The sequence below is a fragment of the Silurus meridionalis genome, chromosome 9 (assembly GCF_014805685.1).
Source record: "Silurus meridionalis isolate SWU-2019-XX chromosome 9, ASM1480568v1, whole genome shotgun sequence".
In the NCBI taxonomy this organism is placed as follows: Eukaryota; Metazoa; Chordata; class Actinopteri; order Siluriformes; family Siluridae; genus Silurus; species Silurus meridionalis.
Genome location: NC_060892.1, coordinates 17508492 through 17532843, shown reverse-complemented (window position 1 = coordinate 17532843; position 24352 = coordinate 17508492). Strand labels below are relative to the sequence as shown.

Below are 24352 nucleotides of genomic sequence, written 5' to 3'. Positions count from 1 at the left end.
AGCTGAGCAGTTAAGGTTAAGGCCCTTGCTCAAACGCCCAAAAATGGCACTTTGGGGCAGCTGGGATATAAACTCACAAAATTTTTTCTGAAATCACCCGTTTTAACCACTGAGCTACCACTTCTGATCTTTACCCATTAAACCCAATAAAAAAGGAAATCGATGTTTGGTTGTATATTTGAGCTGCAAAGCAGGTTTGCATTTAACGTCCTGCAAAATAACCACATTTTTTTTAAATAACTAACCGGTTGTGGTGTAGGAAACAACCAACACCACTCTGGCAGCTATTTACTGAAACTTTTGCAACCTGGCTACTTGGGCTCCGAGGAGCCAGGTTGCAAAAGTTTCTCCGCACAGTGACTCTGCAATGACACCTCCAATACCTTTACCAGCCACAAAACTGTGGTTTTTAAATGCTACAAACAGAAAGTGCTAGAGGTCCATATTTTTCTTCATCCCTCTGTGTGTGTGTGTGTGTGTGTGTGTGTGTGTGTGTGTGTGTGTGTGTGTGTGTGTGTGTGTGTGTGAGAAAATGAGAAAGAAAAATCCTTTGTCATGCAGCTTTCAGCCCTTCAGCTTTTAACAAGAGGATAATCAGGTCTCAGCAAGCCAGGTGTTCCCACTGACACACACACACACACACACCCTGCTGCCCACTCTCACTGCCTCTCAGTTCTTTTATTATACATTCTGTCACTCAGTTAATTGCTGTTTCTTTTAGTTACTGTGTAATCAACATGTAAACGCCTGTGTGTGTGTGTGTGTGTGTGTGTGTGTGTGTGTGTGTGTGTGTGTGTGTGAGAGAAAGATAGCGTGCATATGTGTTTGCTATTTTTATGTATTGTATATCCTATATTTTATAGTCTACAGACCAAATGGCAAAGGGATATATATATATATATATATATATATATATATATATATATATATATATATCTATCAAGTCTGCCTACTATGCACAGAGTTGAATTCAATTCTCAAACTGTAACAAAATATCAGCATATTGAACACCACTGTCTTTAGGGCAAGTGTGTGTAAGTATGTAGTGTGTCTGTGTATATGTATATGTGTGTTGGCTGTGTAAATAGAAGTGTGTGTAGGATACCACACACATGCAGGTATCTGACCAAACTTGCAAATAAGATAATTTGTGCGGTAGGATCTGGTTTGAGATCAGCTCATCAGTGCAGCAGGGTTTGGCTTCAGTGAAACAAACAAAAAAAAATGACAGACTGGAAATCCCGAGATAAAAACTTCCTCTATTAGACACTGTGTATGAAAGCGCTGCATTGTCTCCTCAGAGGGAGTGTGTGTGTGTGTGTGTGTGTGTGTGTGTGTGTGTGTGTGTGCGTGTGTGTGTGTTATAGTTGATTATGATTTGGGGGTTATGTTGTGTAAGTCATTGCATGATTTTACGTGTTAATGGGTAATAGTGATGAATTAATAGTAAATAAAATAGTAAATGACAAAAATATATACTTTATTATCAACCTTGAGAGAGAGTGAGAGAGAGAGAGAGAGAGAGAGAGAGAGAGAGAGAGAGAGAGAGAGAGAGAGAGAGAGTGTAAAATTCAGTCATAATGACTGCCAAAGTGGCTCAGTGTCAAAACCATGACAGAGTTCAAATAATAGTGCAGAAATTCGTGATGACTTTGACTTAATGAACTCAATGATAAAGAGTCTCTCTCTCTCTCTCTCTCTCTCTCTCACACACACACACACACACACCCTTGCACACATACACATATGCACACACTCCCTTCCTTTATCTTTCTAGGTAACCCATTCTTTGAAGAACCTTGAAGTGCGTTCACCACAGAAATAAAAATTGAGTCAAAATACTCATGAAGCAACTTGCAGGTGCCTTATGTGACAAGACTTTACAATACCACAAAATCGTATGTGTGTGTGTGTGTGTGTGTGTGTGTCTCGAAACCTTTGCACTGTTGTTCACTTTGCACCCCCTCCCCTTCTTTTTCGATCCCCGCGTTACCGAGGACCTCTCGCACCACCCCCGCCCCCGCGGTCGGTATGGGCCGCTCGTGCTCTTTGTGATGAGTGTGAGTGTCTCGCGCCCCTTCCGAGAAACACGTCCACAGCTGTGAATATTTGTGCGGGGGAAAAGACACAAGTTTGATAATTGCTCATGACTGGAATGCCCGCTAAAAAAAAAAGAACCGAAAAAGCCACGTGAATGGTGTGTGAAAAAGAAAGAAAAAAGAAAAAGAAGAAACGCGGCGCGTTGTAACCCCGCGCGTCACAAGAAGGCGTGAAAACTGCAGAACGCGTTATTTCGCTACGGATTGTGAGAGTGTGCGCGCGTGCCTGTGTGTAGGTGTGCGTTCGCGTGTTTGCACCCGTTTGTGTTTGTATTTCACCGGTTTTGTTTCTTTACAAAAAACACAAACACACAAAAAAAACTTGGAAGTGTGTGGAGGTGTGTGTTCGAGAAGGATACGCGAGACGGTCGTTTTACTGGATTAAAGCTTCAGGTAGGAGAAACACACCTTTACTACACGGGGCTTCAGGATGCAGCGGTTTTGTATTCTATATTTTATTTATTTATATATATATATATATATATATATATATATATATATATATATATATATATATATATATATATCCCAATAGAGGTCAGTGACGTAGAGAGGGCGACTTTACATTATATGACTTTATTATTATTATAATTACTCATATAGTAATATTCATATTATATGGTCAACATCAATCGTTTATTAATCGAAATATCGAGTTGTTCAGATGCTGCTCGAGACTGCAGATAAAAAGTCTGACAGTAAAAGCTCATTTTATTGTTCTGTGAGCAGATCTCAGATCAGCTGTGTGTCTGATGGTTAACAAATTGAGAGAAACAATATGATGATGATGATATCAAAATCATAATAATTGCACATTACGAATACATTTATAATGAGAGTATATTAAGTGATCATTGTGTCAAGACTGATTGCAATGTAAGTGCTGCAGAATGCAATTAAACATAGATTTCTGTCTATTTTCCTTTACCTCTTAAATGCTTGATTTTTTGCATGGAACATCTTATAATATTTAGTTTATATACTGTTGTGGCTGTTTTGCTGTTGTTAATCATACATTAGACAGAAATGGCCCCCTTTTTGTACTAATTGTATTTGATTCAGAAAGACTTTTGTTCTAAATGTTATGCAATGCTCTATGTAATATGAAACAGTAGTACTTGGTTTATCCTGTGTATACAGCTGTGTGATTTGAATAGGTGTGTACCAGCGTTGGCAATTGTGTGTAGAAAGATGCAGACAATAAATAGGAAACAATGTGATTAGAGAAAATTAAACAAATGGATGTTTAAAAAAAACAACCTTGTCCACACTCAATGCAAATGTTCAGAATATTTATAACAAAGGGCTGATTTTATTGATCATTAATCATTCATTTGTGTGTTTGTGGTTCATGTTAATCAGATTTTTCCTTGCACGTCCTGGCAAACTTGGTGTAATGAGAGAAATATGGTATTTGATCTTCACTATGGTTCTAAATGTTCTTGTATAATTTTAGAGATTGCTGTAAATAATACCTAAAGGAGATTTGTAAAATGACTCATCTCTGTAGAATTCGGTGTGATTTCTTATTTAAATGTTAACATGTTTGAAACGATAATGAAGCTATATCTTTGTGTGCGTGTGTGTGTGCGTGTGTGTGTGTGCAAGCCCAAACTAGCATCACACAATTCTCACACTTTGTATTTCTTTCCCAAGGACACAGAGGCAGATTTGGACAATGTGGCGCTGTTTTCCTTTTGAGTATCTCTACAAAAATATTATTAGAGTGATATTACAGGAGAGAGAAACAAAGAAAAAGAGAAAGACACAGAGAAACAGAGAGAGAGAGAGAGAGAATGACAGTGAGAGCGGAATCTGAATCCCAACAAAGACTCTGTGTGTGTGTAGACATCAGATTGCGATAGAATTGCAACCAAGACCTGCTCCAGGCTTATGAAGCCAAATATAATAGTTGCTTTATTTCCTCTGCGTTCCTTTGGGAATACATTTAATCTGTTCTGAACTCTTCGGAATGTGTGCAAGGAGATGTTTGAGGAAATTGAAGTACAGGTGGAGGATCTGCAGGAACATTTTTACACCAAAGCTATGAGAAAATCAAAGAGAACCTGCCCATCCCCAGTGTATGTGTGTGTGTGTGTGTGTGTGTGTGTGTGTGTGTGTGTGTGTCTTTAAGTGAAAGGCGTACACATCACCCCAGCAACCTCCACAACCCTCAATCAATACGCTTCAATAGAAAGGAATGTGTGTCTCAGTGTGACTGCCTTTTGAGGATGTTTCAGCGGTTGACCAAATTCGAATAAATCCCCAAAAACCACAAAAGACATGTTTGTGTTTGGTCAAACACTATATGCAATAATCATTTGATTTTCTGGCAGATTTAAATCTTTATTCCCAATTTATAGAGTTTAATATTAAAATTTTGTCATTGAAGACAAGCTAACAGGAAGTGCATTGAGGAATGTAACTCTAGATCCGTCGGCCATTAAAGACTTAAACCGGCTAACTGTGTGTATGTTGTACTGAGCCTATAGAACGTCTGAATTGTGAATGTTAATGCGACTCGTCTGTTCAGAGGAGTCTGTGTTAGGAATTAATGAGCTCCTTGTCAAGCTGTCCATTGTTAATACTCTGTCGTTTCTATAGCAATGGCACATTCATGGGAACTCGCATTGTTTATGTGTCATTACTAATAATCTGAGTAAAAACTGTATTTTAAAACCAAAGCGAGGTTTTCACATCTTTTTAGGTTTAAATTTACAGTATTTGGCACATCCCTTATTCAGTTGAAGTTTAAGGGCCTTGCTCAGTGGCCCCAGCAGTGGCAGCTAAAACTAAAATAAACAACATAACCAAAGTAAGCACCTATAAAAAGATAGGTCATACTTTGAATTGATGATAAATTGCACACATGAGGACTTATGAGGAATATATACACCGATTATAGAAATGATGATGAACATGGTGGTTCTGGTAACCCTGCTTTAAATACAGTGTTCATTAATTACACCAAATGGCTTTGAAAAATTGCCGCTCTGCTTTAAAAACGTTGACAGATCAAAAATAGTAACTGAACATGCAAAATGTAGATGAAAATTTTTCAAATTCAGACAAGCTCAAAAAAAGATACCCGTTTAATAAGACGTTTGTTAGCCTCTGTTCTGCTGTTCCAGGTGTTCTTGTGTTTTTCAGTTACTTTTGGTTTTCCTGTCTGGTTGAGTAGTACGTTAGCACACAGACAGTACATCACTGGAGCATGCTTTGCACTACATGTCACTACAGCTCAGATTACTCTTACTGTAGTGAAGATAAAATACTACGGCTCAATTCAACTTTGCAATTCCGTACCGCATCACACTGTACGAGCTCCAGCTTGTCTCAGATCCATGTCCTCATCCATTGGGCCTCCGGTCATGAGCGCTTTGGGGCTCTTATCGTAAGAAACAGCAAGCGACGGCAAGAAAACCGTGTGAAAAAATGAACATTACGAAACTACTTCAAAAAAAGACACACTGAGAGGTCATGACTTTGAGAAGAAAGAGAAAAGCAGAGGTGTATTCTGAAGAGGAAATACTGGGCGGCAAGATGTGAAGTTATTACATGAAATGGAAATGCAGTGCTTCTGACAAGTTGCTGAATAGCAGCAAGAGTCTCACACAACCCCCTGCACACACACTTACACAAAGACACATACGCACACTCACACACGCACACTCACACACATAGACAGACACAGACAGGCACAATTCCACAGTAGTTTTAGAAGTGAATAGGGACATTCTTGCAGTGAGGCTTATATAATAATAAGAGCGAGAGAGAGAGAGAGAGAGAGAGAGAGAGAGAGAGAGAGAGAAAGAGAAAAAGGAAGAGAGTGGGAGAGAGAGAGTTAAATTTGTTAATTCAGTAGGACTTAATCATTCTCATTTACAGTATACAATAGAGTATTTACATCTTTTTATTTTTTGTCAACATTTTTACACAAATTGAAACTGAATTGGTATTTTAAGTCGATTAAGAGGTAATGATACCGTGATAAAACTTTATCACAAAATACATTTTATCTATCCCTTTGTAAACCTCACTTAGTTTTTTTCTGTATAATACTTTGTCTCTTTGTCTTTATCTTTAAATACACATTATGAATAACTTACAAATACTATTTATTTATTTATTTGTTTATTTATGCATGCACAGTTGCTTTATGGCCCAAGAGGACCCAAGAGAGTGGGTCAGGTTTTGCATTTGTGTGTTTTCACTGATGGACAGTGCGTGTGTGTGTTTTAGTGTGTATGTGTGTGTGTGTGTGTGTGTGTGTGTGAGAGAGAGAGAGAGAGATAGAGAGAGATGAGGGATTTTATATGTGAGTATGAGTCTGGGTGGCTGGTGAATGAGGGGTGGTAATGTGCCTGTGTGTGCATACATATGTTAGTGTGTGTGTGTGTGTGTGTGTGTGTGTGTGTGTGTGTGTGTGTGTGTGAGAGAGAGAGAGAGAGAGAGATAGAGATAGAGAGAGAGATGAGGGGATTTTTATGTGTGAGTATGAGTCTGGGTGGCTGGTGAATGAGGGGTGTTAATGTGCCTCTGTGTGCATACATATGTTAATGTGTGTGTGTGTGTGTGTGTGTGTGTGTGGGTGTGTGTGAGAGAGAGAGAGAGAGAGAGAGAGAGAGAGAGGGAGTTTAAAGGAGTGAGGGGTGTTAGAGTATGTAAGTGTGCATGCAGCAGGTCTGTGCAAGGCCCTATGTGCAAATGATGAATCATCTCTCCGCTCGACTCTCAGATGAAACTCAGATGAAATGGTTTGACAAAGCTAAATGAAATCGTGTACACAGTGTGACATTCTTACTTGGTCGTTTGATTTAGAGATGTTTGCCCTTTTTACTAGTAATGACGTACAGCTGATCTCTCAGCAGCGCTTTTAGAAGCACTTTCAATATTAGGTCCATAAGAGGATCTTGTACAGAGACCTTCAGCTTTTCCTTGTAGAAGGCATTCTTAGCAGAAGTCAGAAAAAAGTTTGGTCAGGAGTGCACAGTAAGATGCAAGGTCTAATATATGTATTCGCTGAAAATGTATGTATTATATGTATCCGCTGAAAACCACAACAGTGATTAAAAGTGTCATCGTCTACTGCTGCTGTTATTTGCTGCTTTAAGATTTAGTGTTTGTTCGCATCGTTTTAATTTAATCCATCCCTATTTTGTGAGGGAGGTGATTGCACAAGTTTACACACTAGCACTTCATTAAACTATACCATTTTCACATGATGAGGATTATACAGTTTTTTCTTACCGTGCTGATGTTTCGCCTTCATCCGTGTCACCAGTGTTGTCACTGTTATACTTCCATGCCACACAAGTTCAGCTTTGTATGCATAAAATTCTCCAATTCTTTGGATGACTTCGGATGCACAAGATAAACATAACCTGTAATCAATTGCAATAAAAAAACTCTTTCAGCAACTATTGTAGTATATCTTCTCAAGGGAAAATAGTAAAGAAATGAAAACTGGATATATTTTAGAGTAGTCAAGCAGCCAGATTTGGCCGCGGGCCTGAGTTTGACACCCCTGACTTAGGGTGTACTCACATGGTGTAAATATATTTGGCCCGCGAGATCATATCAAATGTGTATCAGAGCTGCCCGCCAGTGTATAGCGCATACATCGCTAATACTACAAATCCCAGAATGCTTTGTTAGCGCGTTACCGCGTCAGTTGAGACCCATGAAAAACTCTGCGTACTCAGCGCTGAATTTACCCGGAGATTTACCGATTTTGAAGCCCAGAAATGCAGATTTGAACTGCTCAGTAATCCGTTTGTGGTTGACGAAAACCACCAACCAACCTCCAAATGGAGCCGATTGAATACAGTGTAGAGACACGCTCAAGTCAAAGTACGACTCTGTGTGTGCTGCACAGTTTCCATGTTTCCTCCCCGACACACTGCTCCAACTCCGTGTCCAAGCTGCTCAAACGCTCTCTATGTTCACCAGCACATATCTGTGTGAGAAACTGTTCTCTTTAATGAAGATGAACAAAACACCACTCAGGAGTCTCACTGATGAACACCTTCACTCAATCCTGAGGATTTCCTCTGCTCAGAGTCTAACCCCAGATTGGCTTGAACCAATGTGCATCTGAGTAAATCAGAGTGTAAAAACTGAGCTTGAATGAATGTTGTCTTTATGCACTTTTTCTACTCCAAGTCATGTTAATAGTTGAAAGATTGCTTTTTTTAATTGAAGGAAATTATTATTATTTTGAATGTGTTGTTGCCCTGTGAAAAAAGGTTTACATTAAAAATAAATTAGAAAGTCTATAGATAGATAGAGAGACATAATAAGTAACGAATACCACTGATGTGTGTTTTATTTCAAATGTAATTTCTCATGTGTTTATAATATTAAACTTTGGTTGTTCCAGATTCAATGTTTATGCAAAACTAAAGTTTGTTTCCATATGAAAAGGTTCAACATTACAGATCTGAAGAGATGGGAAAACATGCACAATTGCAGTCATTTTCTCAATAAATATTGAGTTTGGCCCGCGATTTCATCCCAGTTTTTAATTTTAGCCCACTGTGTATATGAGTTTGACACCCCTGCCCTAAGTGATAACAGCTGAGGGTTACAGTACAGTGGCCAGGGTGATACAATGGTTTTCCAAGTGTTAGTGTAGAAACACAACCATTATGATGTAATGCATTTACAACGCCATTAATTTATTTTCTGTTTGCATTTAAAACAAAAGATATCACAAGGTGAGAAATTACACTGATCATTGTTCAGTGAGCAAATCAACATTTGCATTTGTGTGTGTGCGTGTGTGCGTGTGTGTGTGTGTGTGTGTGTGTTTTTGTACAGTTCAGTTCTGTGTGTTGAGTGACTTGAGGGAAAAACTGTTGCATAGCCTGTACGTTAGGCCCGAATGCTACGAAACCTCTTTTCTGATGGCAGGAGGGTAAAGAGTGTGTGTGAGGGGTGTGTGGGGTTGTCCACAATGCTGTTGGCTTGAAATGCATTCATGAAATACATTCTAGATCACATACTATCTGCAAAACACTAGTAAAATTGGCAAAAACAAATTGTCAGTTTAAATTATAGAAAGAAAACAGCAATATCTCATGAAAATGTATTGCGAAATCATTTCTCATGTTATCATCATTATATGGATATACTGTCTAGCCCTAGCTGTTACTATAGAAACGATTATGTATTTCACTGAGTGCATTAATTATAACTAAATGTACGCTACAATGTAGGCTACAGGTAATTGAACTCATATAAACAAGGGAGGGATTTCATCACTCTCTGTTCTTTTTTTAGATGAATAGTAAAACAAAACAAATATGAATAATGAAACTCAGACCTTGATTTACTTTTAGTCATCTGACAAAAGCATTTAAATTAGATCAACTTTCAAAGCAGCCACTACATGCAGCAAAAGTAGTTCACATTCACTGAAGCAAATCATGATTAAGAGTGACTTTCACTCTGAGTCACCCGACTCCGTTGATCCATTACTCTGTTTCGGTGAGTTTGTGATCCATTTTATCGCTGATTAAAGTCTGGCCTTTTTTTTTTTTGTAACTTCTAAAAAAAAAACATGATATAGATGTAGGTTTCAGGTCAAAGACTTTACCCTTGAATGGAAGATTAAAATTTAACCTAGAAAACTTCCTAAAGAATTCCAAGTCCTCTTTAAAAACAAAGCATGCTAAATATGTGGTTCCCTTCCTCGGCATTACATCATATCCCTGCGTGACAGTAAACGAAGAAAGTCTTCAACTTTATCATGGGCTGTTTCAAGTATATTTTAGGATCAAGTGTGTTTTTGCTGATAAACATCCTGCTCCAGGGCATGACGCTGCACTCAGGAAGTAAAGCTTTTCCATGTGATATTATCTGGCTAACGACTCCATTTCCCAACAAACACTGCATCCTTCAAACACCGACTTTCTCTAATACAGCACACATACACAGCTACTGTTTCAAAGTGTTTTGATTAATTGAACACTTTGTGATGTGTACTCTCAGTTAATCAAACGTCTCTGTTTGTTACCATGCTTTTAAATCTTGATTTTTGAATGATGCATAATATCCTGTTTTTTTAATCATTTTTGGCTCTTTTTTTTGTTTTTGTTTTTGTTTTTAGCCTGATAAATAATTCTGTTGCTCTGCTAGTGTGTTTATCACCAACACTATTAAAAATTGCAAAAAACCTTGTATCGGTCCACTACTTCTCACATGACAGATTTATATATTGTGTATATTCTGTATAATATAAAATATTCTAAATAATATCAATTCTCATGTTTTGTGTTTGCTTTGTAGGATTTCTAAGATGGATCAGAGGATTGGAAATTTACTCCTTGTGCTTATTCTAAGCGTTCGTGGTCATGGTGAGTAAACATCAATTAATTTGAAATTAAAGCACACATTTATTTATAGTGTAGTGTATTACCTTATTTAGAATCCACACCAAGTTAGTAGAAAAGTTTGAGTTACTGAAGCAATGAAACTGTGTCATCATGTTCTCTCAAGCATGAGTGGCAATAGATTTGCCATTTGTGTTGGGATTCAGATAATAAAAAAAAGGAGAGAAACAATGTAATAATTAATTCAGCTTTGTGGTGCGAGTGAGAACATCATGAACATGACATTGCATTCTGGCCTGCATGGCTAAACATTTCCTTGTATGAGATCATCTTAATCATTTTTACACTGTGGCATGACAAGTATCCTGCAAGACCCAAAGGAGCATAATAAAAACAAGTAAATGAATTAATCTGATAATAAGTCCAATTTAGTGTGGGGGGTTTATTTTTCTTTTCTTTAGTTTTCTTTCTGTCCCTGAAAAGACAGATAGCTCAAGCTAGAAATTATCACACATTCTTATTACACTCATCTATTTTATCATAATTATTGACGTGGTAAACCATCTTCTCTCTTTGTTTATGTTTCAAAATCTTTACTTGAACAGAAACAGATGGTGATCGTGACTTTAAGATGTGTGGAACGTGGAAGCATGCTAATGTCTTGCGAACCCTGCATTACGATATAAAACATGGATGTAGCGGCATCGTCATTGCAGCTAATGCAAGCACTCTGTCCATCCAGGGCTCAGTAACAGCTCAGTGTCATATCTCTGATGTTCAGAAGCTAATTGCTTCTCAAAGTTCCTCCACTTCCTTTTGTGTGTTCTGGGAGCCACTGCTGGACCAGCTGATGGTGGAGGTGGACAAGGAGAACTTCACTCTCTGTAAACCTAGAGAACTACAAGCCAATTGCTGTACATATTTGTCTTCTGGAGAACAGAAGTCTTCCCAGCTATATGGAATTGAGAGTGGCAGCATACATGGGGATTTTTTAAGCGAAAAAGTCATAGCTGAGTACGAGTTTAAAGGCGACTGGTTGAACTGCAGTAAGTTTCCACAAGTTACATATGACCTAAATTTTATTAAATGGAGTTTAATATGGGAATTTAGTTTAGTTTAGAGTTTGGTACACCTGTGTTTCATTTCTGCTTTCAGAGGAATACTTCTGCAATAAGGCAGCTCAGGAGTCACGAGGAGCAAACATGTAAGCTTTTATTGTAATTACACATCCTTCTCTCATTGTGTAATCATATCTAATTTCAATCTAAAATATAATAAAACGAAATATGATGCACCAAAGTGTTGTATGTTAACAGGGCGTGTTTGGCCACAAACAGGAATTGCATACGCAAATTTCAGGAAACCCACATAAAAATGGATGAGTGTTACGATTTGATAGATTTAATCAAAAGTGCAGACTTTGTTTCCTAAATGTAAAAAATATAAAAACATATATACATTATGAGGCAAAGGAATACGATAAACATAACCTGTAATCAGTTGCATAGCGTGACAGGCAACAACGACCACGAAAATCAAACACTAGACAGTGAGTTAAGTTGTGACTTAAATACTCTTGTTTATTAACAAAACATCTGACACAGTTGCAAAACAATTATGTGATGTCATTTAGTGACATATAAACAAATCCATAGTATAAGCATGAACAAAAATCACGGTCGGATGATCTGCTAACAACATTATGAAGATAAAAGGGGAAAAAAACAAGATCAAGAAACCGGTTAAACCATGAAACATAGAACACAAACAGTTTGGGAAAAATGCAGCAAACTGAACAAGTTACGTCACCAAATTTAAATGGAAACAAAGGGATAAATATATATATCCAGTAACTCACAAATATGAATACACCCCTCACATTTCAGCAACTATTTTAGTATATCTTCCCAACGGACAATACTATAGAAATGAAACTTGGATATCATTTGGAGTAGTCAATGTGCAGCTTGTATATAACAGCATAGATTTACTAAACTGACTCAACATACCACCAATATTGTCTAAATATCTGCCAACAAAAGTGAGTACACCCTAAGTGATGATAGCTGAGGATTACAGTACAGTTGCCAGGGTGATACAGAGGTTTTCCAAGATGGGTTCCACTCAGAACAATCCTCGCAATGTTCAATCAAAATCTGAAGCTGGCTCGCAAGAAAGCTTGTTTGCTGAAGACAACCTGTCCAAGAGCATGAATTACTGGAACCTGTCCTGTCCTAATGATATTTAAGATAAACTTGTTTGGCTCAGATCGTGTCCAGCATGTGTGGTGACACCCTGGTGAGGAGTACCAAGAAAATTGTGTCTTGCCTACAGTTAAGCATGTACTGTGACATTCTGAAGCAGAACATGATGCCCTCCCTTCAGAAACTTGGCCGAACTTGACCTCAAAACACACCGCAAACATGACAACTGTCTTGTTTAGGAAGCTGAAGGTAAAAGTGATGTAGTGGCCAAGTATGTATCCAGAACTGAACCTTATTGAGCACCTGTGGGGCATTCTCAAGCAGAAGGTGGAGAAGCACCATGTGTCTAACATCCAGCAGCTCCATGATGTCATTATAGAGAAGTGGAAGAAGATCTCAGCAACAGCTTGAGCAGCTCTGGTAAATTCCATGGCTAAGAGGATTAAGGAAGTGCTAGATAAAATTGGTGCTCAAAATAAATATTGACATTTTGGACACGGTATTTACATGTTCACTGTACTCACTTTTGTTGCCAGGTATTTAGACAATAATGACTGTATATTGAGTTATTTGTAGATATACACATGCAAGCTGATTACAGGGTAAAACAAAAACAGCTGAGAACAAAGGGACACTTTAGGAAGTGACAAATGATAAGACGGGTGGAGATGGGACATGAATCAAACCAAAAGCAAATGGCAAAAGGGAATGGAAGGTGAAAGTCCACTATCGTTGCACCTGCTGTCTCTCCGTGAAGTGGGACAATCTCTGACAGAGTGGCTGGTGGGAAATGGCATCAAACCTACCAGCAAGCATATTTCCTAACAGAGTCTACTGAGGATCTCTTTTGTTAAAAATTTGAGTTTTTCACAAACATTTACATATTTCCAAAATTTTATATAATGCTAATCTTCTTCTTCGTCTTTCGGCTTCTCCCGTTAGGGGTCGCCACAGCGGATCATCCGTCTCCATACCTTCCTGTCCTCTACATCTAATTTCATATAATACTAATATTAATAATAAATGTGTGTGTGTGTGTGTGTGTGTGTGTGTGTGTGTAGGATAGAGGAGGCTGTCCTGAGGTCATCTGAGCTTGGTGCCATTTATCTGCCATGTGCTCAGACTACTGTGATCGAGATGAAGGAAGATTTTGCTGGATATAATGTCACGCTGCCTGTAAGCACAGCCTTTTTCCTTGTTTGCTCATCTGCACAGTTCTGCTGTACTTACAGTAAAGGTCCATAAATAGTTGAATATTAACAAAGTAATTTTTATGTTGCCTCAATGTGCCACTGTAAACTAAAAGGAAAATAAATAATGAATTTGAGCCCAAAGCTTTCATTTGACTGAATTTACATCCAAAATTAGCCATGGCCTCTTGTTAAAGGACCGAAAGTAATTCAGCAGTGTGCTATTTAAGTATTCTGTAATCAGGTTTGTGTTATTTCCCCATGGTTTCCCTTATAATTACGATGATTTCTAGAGTTAATTACATTTGCATTTGAAATATGGTGCTTTTAAACCTTAATATATAGTCCAAATAAGTGCCACTGCCAATAAAGCAATCCATCACTAGGCTGGAATATAAAACAACTTTAGAAAGAGAGAGAAAACATGACCAAAGCAACTATTGTATACATTTCCAAAAAGAAAGAATGAACAAACAATAGTCCTAAAAGGTCGATAACGTGGTGAAACACGGCTAATATGCTCTAACGGTAGTGTGTACAATATGAAGTGTCTGTGATATCATTACTCTGAGCTAAAATATCTATATAAGTGACGTCTGCTCTGTGGTATATTATTAAGTCTAGTGTGTGATTAAAACGATGAGTCGGTCTAGTGATGTTTAGTTTAACCCCAAAAGAGTATAATAAGTCCACTAATATTAGTCCTAGGGCATCATTTGCATCATCTACACGAATTTTAAAATCTCATACAAGCAGCACTTTATCAAAATTGATCAAGCGGTCTGAAAGAAAATAAGCAAACTCTTGAAGAAAATTAACATAGGGCCCTGGGGGTCTATACACGGTGGGCAGAACTAGAGATATTAGGGGTTTTCTCGGAGGATCTGAAAGTACAACATTAAGAACAAGCACTTCAAATGATTTAAACCTGAATCCTAATCTCTGACTAACATTAAGAAGGGCATATTAAAACTAATAGAAAAACAAAGAGAGAAAAAACAGGAAGTGAAGACACGAAGGAATACTTCAGAACAATTCAGATTTTAGAAGGATTTGAAACCAAGTATTAAAAGGACAATAAAAATGAGGATTGTCTGAAGACAATTGTTTGTCCACTTCATCTTGTTAATTTAAAAAGGGGTGGGGCCACATATAAACAGTGATGTGACTTCTACACCGTTCATCTGAATAACTTTGCTAATGTCCATAATATATGCTAATGTGTGTATATATATATATATATATATATATATATATATATATATATATATATATATATATATATACCTAAGTGTGAATTTAATATGAATATAAATATGATGCAGGCTCCGAGGGGCGTACCACAAGAGAGTATCCCAGTAGTGCACTTACCCGCCTGCCTTAAACCCGCAAAGACAAAAAAATCCAAAGTGGTCTGTAGCTTCTACAAGAACAGCACATTTTTCAAGGTACAGTCCTTTATTTATTTTGTAGAGTAATAAATTATATTATGGATTAATATAAAGTGATTTAAATATATATTATAATAATGTGTGTTTAAGGAAATATATTTCTACGTAATATATTTGATTATTTATTTTTTGGAAAACATTTTGATGAAATTTGAGTTAAAAATGTAATCAAATTAATTTCAGGTTAAAAAAACACGTAGCTTCTTTTTTTTATTGCTGACTATAAGAACTTTGTTTTCCTCTAAAGAGCTTTTTTTTTTTTTTTAATTATTTTACTTTTTTACTAACTTGATACCAATCACATTGTTAAGCCAAAATTTCAGTCCTTTCTATCAGAGATTCCGCCCTCCGTTTGTAGAATTACAAAACATGCATCTCTAAAGACTTTCGCCTTTTGTGTTTACATGTTTGTTTGAGAATTCTTTGCATTGTGAATGTGTGACGATTGTGGTGATGAAAATTGAAAAAGAGATGAAAGGTTTGATCTGTAGCATGTGTCTGTGTGCAGAAAAGTTCTCAAAAGATTTTGACAGACGTTGTTGGGATTTCGGTGAAGAATGAGATCATCACAAACCTCCCAGAGCCTCTCAGAATCAAGTTTCATCACTCGGTACTTAAGGTGAGGTACAGTGTGTGTTTGTGTTTGTGTGTGTGTGGGTGGTGGTGGTGTTGGGGGATTGGGGGGAGTTTGACTTTGCAAATAGTACAATATTAGAGCAAACATGTGCGTGTTTTCAAGTGGTTACAACACGTTTATAAGCAGAGGCAGTGTGTCATTTCTCTCTACTTTTAAACAGTAAAAGTGAAAGCCATTTAAAGAATGTGTGTAGGTGAAGAACGAGGAATGAAAGAAATGCCAGAAGACAGACAAAACACAGAAGCTGAACTATTTTTATATTTGTTTATTTGTTAGTGCCCCAGAAAGTATTTATTTCAGTCCAAGTGGGATTTATTTTAGCTTAAGAAACCACAAGCAAAAAAGTAGATTATTATCTTTCTCAATATAAAAATAACAGGCAACTGTTTCAAAAACTTTTATTTTTAACAGTTATTTTTGACTTAATGTGATTAACTAAATCTGTGGTTCCTGTGTAAAATCCAAAAACATGTGAGAAACAGTCAAAAGGATCAGACCTTAATCATTGCATATAACTAGAGCACAAACTATTCAAAACAGGGTTAATGAGCAGGAGCAGAGAGAGAGAGAGAGAGAGAGAGAGAGAGAGAGAACAGCAGCCTTAGGAAATCATAGGGTAGTCTGTGGTTGTTTCTCCAATGCCATCATCTTCTTGCTGCTTCCGAGCAGAAGTGGATTTTTTTAGCAGGTTGATGATCTAAAGCTGCCTACAGAAGCTTAACACTATAGAGTATGTGAGAGATGAAATTGGGAAGAATTGAGCAGGTTGGTAAAGCTGTGGTGTAGAACTGAAAGTTTTGTTAATTGAAACGTATGTGGAAACATTCAGCTAACTGCCAGTTGTTTTTTTTCTAAAGCAGTAATCTTTCATACATTTGCAAGTGTGATTTAAGATTTAGGATGTTTGTGGAGGTTGTATGTATTTACATGTTTTTGAGCTTTTAATTATGTCTTTTTTACACACACACACACTCACACACACACACACACACACAAATCTGCTGTTTAACAGCAGTTGGGTGTTTTTTTTTTTTTGTTCCTTCCTGTCGTGACAATTTGGGGTTTTTTTTAAGTTTTTTTTCTTAAGGTTTTTTTTTTTTTTTTTTTACAGAAAACAGAGCGTAGCAAATGCGTCTCCTGGGATACAAGAAAAGGTAAAAATCCTAAGTAACTTCCAGCTCTGGTCAATGCATGAGGTCATGAGTCTAGTTTGTGGAAATCTGTAGGAAAAAAAGTGTGTGTGCGTCTGTGCGTGTGTGGACGTTTGCGTTAGCAAGAGTTATCAGATGAGACATGGCTCAGACCTATTTTTTTTTTTCTTTTCTCTGGTGTGTAGATAATGAGGTTGTGTGGCGGGAGACAGGTTGTGAAACATACCGCCACAGTGAAGTCGAGACGGAGTGCTGCTGTAATCACCTCACGTACTTTGCTATTCTTGTGGTGAGTGACTAGTTCAAATGTAACTGTACATACGATTCGATGGCTGAGATCTGTCACGTACAGACATCACGTTTGCATCTCGTCAAACCATGAAACCAAATATATAAGGAAACAACATAAGCAGCTTTTTTTATAGTGGTTTCACAGTCAGAGACTTCAAGTGATGTCTGATAAAATTTTGGGTAAATACGTGTACATGCATTTTTATCTTCATTAGTCTTTCAGTTTTGCGCATATGGACGCCATCTGTGCTTCCCATCTCAGTGTTTGAGAGTTTAGCTGCACGAACTGAAATGTCAAGTGCAAAATATTGTATCCATGATGATTTTAATTCATTTGGTCTTAATAATTAGTTAAAAACTTTATCTACAGCTGAGTCTTATCTTTATTTGAAGGAACTAGGATAACAAATAGTGAACAATAAGAAAAGCAATTCTGCAATAATTAGACTGACACTTATATGAATTAATAATAAATAACTACAAATAATGAAAGCTTTCCTGTGTGGTTCAGAGGAATGTATGTTGTGTGAAACTGATCATTCTGACAAAAGCAACAGGAACAAAATTGCAGAATTTTTTTTAAATATAAATACAAAAACAAATAGAAAAACATTACATAATGCACATAAACAAACGCTTTCTAAGAACTGTTATAAAGAAAATTGAGCCAAAATTTCTTCAAAGTGATGTGAGTGAAAACAATCCGACAACATTTACAAATAATTGTTGCTAAAAGTGGTTTTACATGTTAATTAAATAAGGGTATACTTTTTTTGTCTTTGGAAAAATGCTCACTGTTTTCAAGGTTCCCAAGTTGTTTGGAGATGGTCATATGACTTTATTAGCATACAGCAGCATTTGCTTTTCTGACATTATGCCTGATGTTCTTTCTACATACTTACTTTTCCCACCCGGTTTTTGAATGTTGGTTTACATTTTGAGTAGAAAACAATGTTTTATAAATTATATTTTTTTTCATAGTACAGTAGTAGTTAGTGACTACCTCATTATCATTAATAAGGTCATAAATACAATGTCTATTCATTTTATGTTGGATTTTAAAGGACATGTGTTAGGAAATAATCTTTAATGTTGGTTATATCCCCTTGTCTTTGACTGTAGGATGTGAACCCTACAAGACGTTTACGTCACCTGGAGGCCCTGACCTACATTACAGCTGTGTGCTGCGCCATATCCATTGTCAGCTGTGCCATTCTCTTTGTATCGCTCTGCAGACAGAGGTCAGAGGTTATTTTCACTGAAACTTACTTTCTGTGTGTTGTTATACAACACCAATTACAAAAAAGGATGTGGTGGGGGTTGTTGTCCCATATATGTTTGATAGCCGATTCTAGCTGCTCAACAGTTCTGGGTGTCATTTTTTGTATTTTTGATTCATGATGTGGCAAATGTTTTCAAATACTGAAATGCTACACTGTTATCAGGCCAGATCAGCATCCGGACTATACTACAAAGTCATGCTCTTGTAATAGATGCAGTATTCAGTTAGTATTGTCTTACTCAAATATGCAGGGCCTTCTTTAAAAAAAAGCATTTTCTGGATGGAAGCATGTATTGCTCCAAAACCTGCATAAACCATTTAGCATTAATTGAGCTTTCGCAAATGCACAAGCTGCCAATTCCACTGGCACTAATGCACTCCCATACCATCAGAGATGCATCTTACTGAACTGAGCGCGGAGGACATGTTATCTTTAGTCCGGAGGACATGGTGTTCATGTTTTTCAAAAAGAAATTACAATTTTGAATTATCTGGCTACAGTAAAGTACATTGCTCTGCCCATCTTTATTTCAAACAGACTCAGCCTCTCTAAGATACCCAATCATCTCACTGTTGTCAGATCTGCTTTGATTAACATTTTACACAGTTACCCAACTTTTTCGGAATGTGGGTTGTAAGACTCTTATAACACCTTTATAGAAGGTGTTATAAGAGCTGAATAAACATGGTGTCTGATATGCATTATTGTTTTTGGGGTGTTTGTTTTTAGGAAATCAAAGAACCAGTCGAGTCTGGTGCACCGTGGTCTGGTTGTAGCCCTGTTCCTCCTTCTAGTGCTTTTTGTCTCCAATGGCACTATAGCGAATGTTGCAAATGAGAGTGTGTGTCGCATCATGGGCAGTCTGCTGCACTACACACTCATCAGCGTTCTTTGCTGGATGGCTGTAGAAGTGATTCACACCTTCTGGATGATGTACATGGTGTTTAATCCATCACCGAAGCCATGGATCTGGTACCTGCTGGGATTTGGTACGTTTACTTTAATTTTTGAGCAAGGTGTATAAAAGATTTATATTGAAGGAAAAGTGAGAATTGCATTTTGTATATGTATATGACATGTAAAAAAAAAGCTTTGTTTATTATAAGGGGCTAAGCACTGTCAGGAAACAGGAAGTGAGGCTTTATCTCAGCAACAAATTTGTACACTGACTTAAAACTTTTTTAGGTATATTCAAGACCATGACCTGAGGTTTTGTAACAAATTAGGTAACAGAAAAGTTAGAAATGCGTGTAGTTTGTGCAACCTTCACCAGAATTTAGAAATCTTTCTTTTTATCTACTTATGTACTAAACAGTACTTAAGTTTCACAATTTGAAACATAAAATTTTGAAAAAATAAAATAAAATCTCACATTGTGAATTCTGTGATTTTTTTTTTATAAAATGCTACTTATATGAATGAATAAAAATAAAAGATTATTTAACTCTTATTTTTATTCATGCATTTTAAACTTGTTTTGGGAAATGCGATCATTATTCATGATGAAAGCACTTTCTTGATATGTAATTTTGTCACTCCTGTGTCTATCCCAGGTTTTCCAGCTGTGCCAGTTATTTCTCTGGGACTAGTCGGAGACATTTACGGCCAGAGGAAAGTGAAGTCTGATGATGTGACAACTACTTATCGCATGTAAGACAATAGAATCATCTCACAGTCTGTGTGAACGTGGATTAACTGTTTATTAATAATAAACCAAATGTTGTGTGTGGGTTTAGGTGCTGGATGACAGACTCTCGCTCAGCTTTGATGTCTCACTTTATCATCAACACTGGCTTGCTGGCGGCAGTGGTGAGCTCCGGCCTGATCATGCTTCTGCTAGTGTTCAGGAAGATCCATAATCGAGACGAATGGAGGAAGAACCGTGTGGCCTTCCTCAGCATCTGGGGTCTCAGCTGTCTGTTTGGTTCCACCTGGACTCTCGCTTTCTTTTCTTTTGAAGCCTCAGAAACCATCCTCTTCCTGTTCTGCATCATTAACTCCTTACAAGGTGAGTTTCCGGGGAGGGGTCATGATTCCTGTTGCTGAGCGTACCGAACCAAAGGGCAGCTGCATAAATGCCATTGTTTATGTAGCAGAGATGAAATCAGAACATAATGTTCCTGCTGTGTGTTTACTTTATAAACTGCTCATGTTTAACTCCTCATGAGTCAATCTGAAGTGTAGTAAAAGTTAAAAAGCCTATTTCTTAATATTTAAAATGTGTAAATATGTATTTCTATATTTCTATTTATATTCATTACTATTTTAATTTATTTGAAATTCTCAGTAAATTTGTAAACAAATTAATTATTGAACACATGCTGTATGATATTCTAGAATTTTAGATAAATTAATTAATACACTGTGTAATTGGTAAAAAATTATAAATTACATTATTACATTACATATGTAATTATAACATTCAAATAATTTATGAAAACTGAATGTACTATGATTAGAAATTATGAAATACATTTTAAAGTAATTATTAAACATAACAATGGTTTTTAATATAATTATAAATTGAGAAATAAATGATTTCATGACTGATTAGAACATCATGATTTGATTAGAATGCTGTATGATCTGTCAAATAATTATGAATAATGAAATAATTGAATGAACACAAACTATGTGATTTGTGCAGGGTTTTTCCTCATGTTACGGTTCTTTGCTCTGGAGCGGATGCAGAAGAATTCTCAGTCCAGTTCTGACTTCAGCAGCACCGGTTCTACACGACAGCAAATGCTACAAAACTCCTAAAAAGATAAAGATGTAAAAGTGTATTCATTTTTAAAATCAGTTCTTAGAGACAAACCATTTATAAAGATTTATATTTCAGCATTAAACTCCTGCTGGTCAGGTACAGGGCTGTACACTTGGAAAAAAAAAAAAAAAAAAAGACCAAAAAACAAAGCTAAATTTTCAATTGTATTCAGTTCCTAAATGTATTAAATTTTTAATATTTGATTTTACTTTGTTATTAGCACTTTAGTTTTATTCCTTATGTTTTGACTACTGTTTAGAAATACTGACTATTTTAGATGTAATTAAAATAACTGTAAAGCACAAGAAAGTTTTTTTTTCTTAAAAAAAAAAAAAAAGTTTAAATTTTTTGTATTATTTATTGGCAGAAATCCAGGGTTAAACTTGAAACAATTCAAGCTTTTCTTTCACAAGAACCTTGTTTATTGTTTATTGAACTTAAAGTTTAAAAAAAGTTAAAAAAAATTCCAAATAAGTAATATTTACACAAGGAATGCAAAATTCATGAAAAGACAGTAAGCTGGAAAAATGTTTGCATCGTATTGGAGAGCGAGAAATAAAAGGAATAAAATTAGAGCAGTGGCTGAGCTGCGTTGCTATAAAATTTAGAAGCATGTCACATTTATGAGGAGCTCTTTCACCGTTTAGTCATTTTGTCTCTGCCTTTTTTAGAATTTTGTAGCGATATCTTAATGTAACTATTTCATAATTTCACAGCTGATTAGCATGTTTCAACATTTGTAAATCTGGCAGGAATGTTTATTTCAGAAAAAAACATGTACACATTTTTAGTAAAAGACTATGACCCAATGTTTGAACAGTTACACGCATAAAGCTGGCATTCTATTAAATCTTTAAATAGCTCATGATTATAATAAGTTAGTGTGTGATGAGTTGGTGACATGTTAAAGGTATAATTGCAGATTTTTTTGGAAAAAGCACACTGGTAATGCACAAAAAAAAACAAATTAATAATGAGTATAGCACAGTTTTATAAGTCAAAGAAAGTAAATATTATCCCTGGAGTAAAAGTATTTTTACTATTAAAAGACTATAAAAAGTTGTGTATATCATAGTGAAGATGTAATGATGTTTTTCTCCAGTGAAATGTTTATTTCACACATTTTTCCATGGTGTAAAATGTCTTGCTTGTGAGTGTTTTAAAGCTATCTTTTGTTACCCAATATTATACTGGTGATAAAATGGAGTTCTTCCAGATAAACATTATGTAATGTACAGCACTTTTATTAATTGATTGTTTTATTTATGTAATGGGTTCATTCTTTTAACTGAACTTTAACCTCATTTCATGCCATTTCATGGTATCATTTTGATTGATTTTGATAGTGGAAAATTACTTAATATTATATTTTGTTATCAGTGTTCCTGCTTTAAAACCAAAATATTGAAATTTGAAATTTAAAAAAATTCTAATGAGAAAAACAAATTTGCTTAATTTTTTTTTTTTTTACTTGAATGTTTTTTTTAATATAAATTCACAGACAATATATTAAAAAATCTGAGATTAACATATTTAATTGTTAAAGACAGGGGTGTCCAAACCTTTTTTTTCCTGAGGGCCACATACAGAAAAATATACAAAGGACTGGGCCACTCACTAGACGTGTGGTATACCGCCTCACTTTTAATGCAATAATATTGGTAAAATCAAACCATTGCAGGTAAATTACGTTTGATAATTGCACATGTTTGAACAAAAAATCCTCCATCACAGCTCTCCGTTAGTAGATTTTCATTTTATTTTGGTTCCACCATTTCTGGTGACCCTAAGCTAATTTTTTACTTTGATTACTTGCTATTGTGGATTCGCTGCCTTGTTCAAGATAGCTCCACCTAGTGTTGAAACTCGGAAGTACAATACATTTAAGCGCAAATATTATGTGAGTGCCATAGACTATTATATTTTTAGACTTTGATACGGGCCAATTAAAAAATTAGTTTGGACACCCCTGGTTTAATGGCTCACTTTATTGTTCTTTGAAAACGGCATGAAATGAGGTTCATGAGATTTTTCTACACTGAAGCTGAATTTTTTTAAAAGTAAAATAAATATTGTTTTGTATTTGTGTATGAATGTGAGTGAAAATATGTGATGTAATTATGTTGTGTAGAGTGAAAAATAAAAGCTGTTTGCGCTTTATTTATAGTGTTTGTTTTCTTATACAGAAACTGTAAATGACATTACATACACATTAACGATTTTTCCAGAAATACTTTTGTCGAATTTAAAACAGATTATTATAATTTTATTATTATTATTATTATTATTATTATTATTTATATTGTGATAAAGGCATCACATTTATCACAAAATAATAAAATAGATTTTATGTTAATAAATAAACAAATATCTTTTTTATGAAGTAATAATTTAGAAATATTTGCTGTTCTTCTAAAAGTGAAAATTTTGCATTTAACTTCAAGGTCCCAGAGTTTAGAAGAAGAGAGGAGAGGCACAGAATCCAAGTTGCTTGATGTCTAGTGTAAAGTTTTTACAGTTAGTGGTGGTTTGGGGAGTCATGTCATCTGCTGGTGTTGGTCCACTGTGTTCTATCAGGTCCAAGGTCAGCACAGCCATCTACCAGGAATTTTTAGAGCAGTGAGAGGCTGTCCTTCTTTGACCTTCCTGACAGACAAAAGGTGTACACATTATGCGGTCAGGGGAAAGCTGCACGCGCAAAGTAGTCAAATCCCATATGACACCGAGATAGGTGGTTCTTTAAAATGGAGAAAGCACATTCTTCCTGGCATTCAGCCGAAATCCCAAAGCATTTGTGTGAGCGAAAACAACATCTTGATGCCGGACCACTAAGTTGAGGATGCGGATGCCCTGAAGTCTCAGGGAGACCAGAGCCGCATCGACACACTTTATGAAGGTGCGGGGTGAGAGGGCAAGGCCAAACGGAAGAACTCGATACTGCTA

General features: G+C 36.2%; 1 protein-coding gene across 1 annotated transcript; it reads left to right on the top strand.

The window, feature by feature from the left end:
- Positions 1–2038: 2038 nt before the first annotated feature.
- Positions 2039–23569, top strand: adgrg1 (adhesion G protein-coupled receptor G1). The gene is made up of 14 exons (XM_046857830.1): positions 2039–2492; positions 10392–10459; positions 11041–11481; positions 11591–11639; positions 13701–13815; positions 15155–15277; positions 15789–15899; positions 17029–17071; positions 17254–17357; positions 18482–18600; positions 19372–19631; positions 20196–20292; positions 20379–20650; positions 21290–23569. The coding sequence occupies exons 2-14, from the start codon at positions 10402–10404 to the stop codon at positions 21403–21405; spliced, it is 1908 nt and encodes a 635-aa protein (XP_046713786.1). The 5' UTR covers positions 2039–2492; positions 10392–10401; the 3' UTR covers positions 21406–23569.
- The last annotated feature ends 783 nt before the right edge of the window (positions 23570–24352 follow it).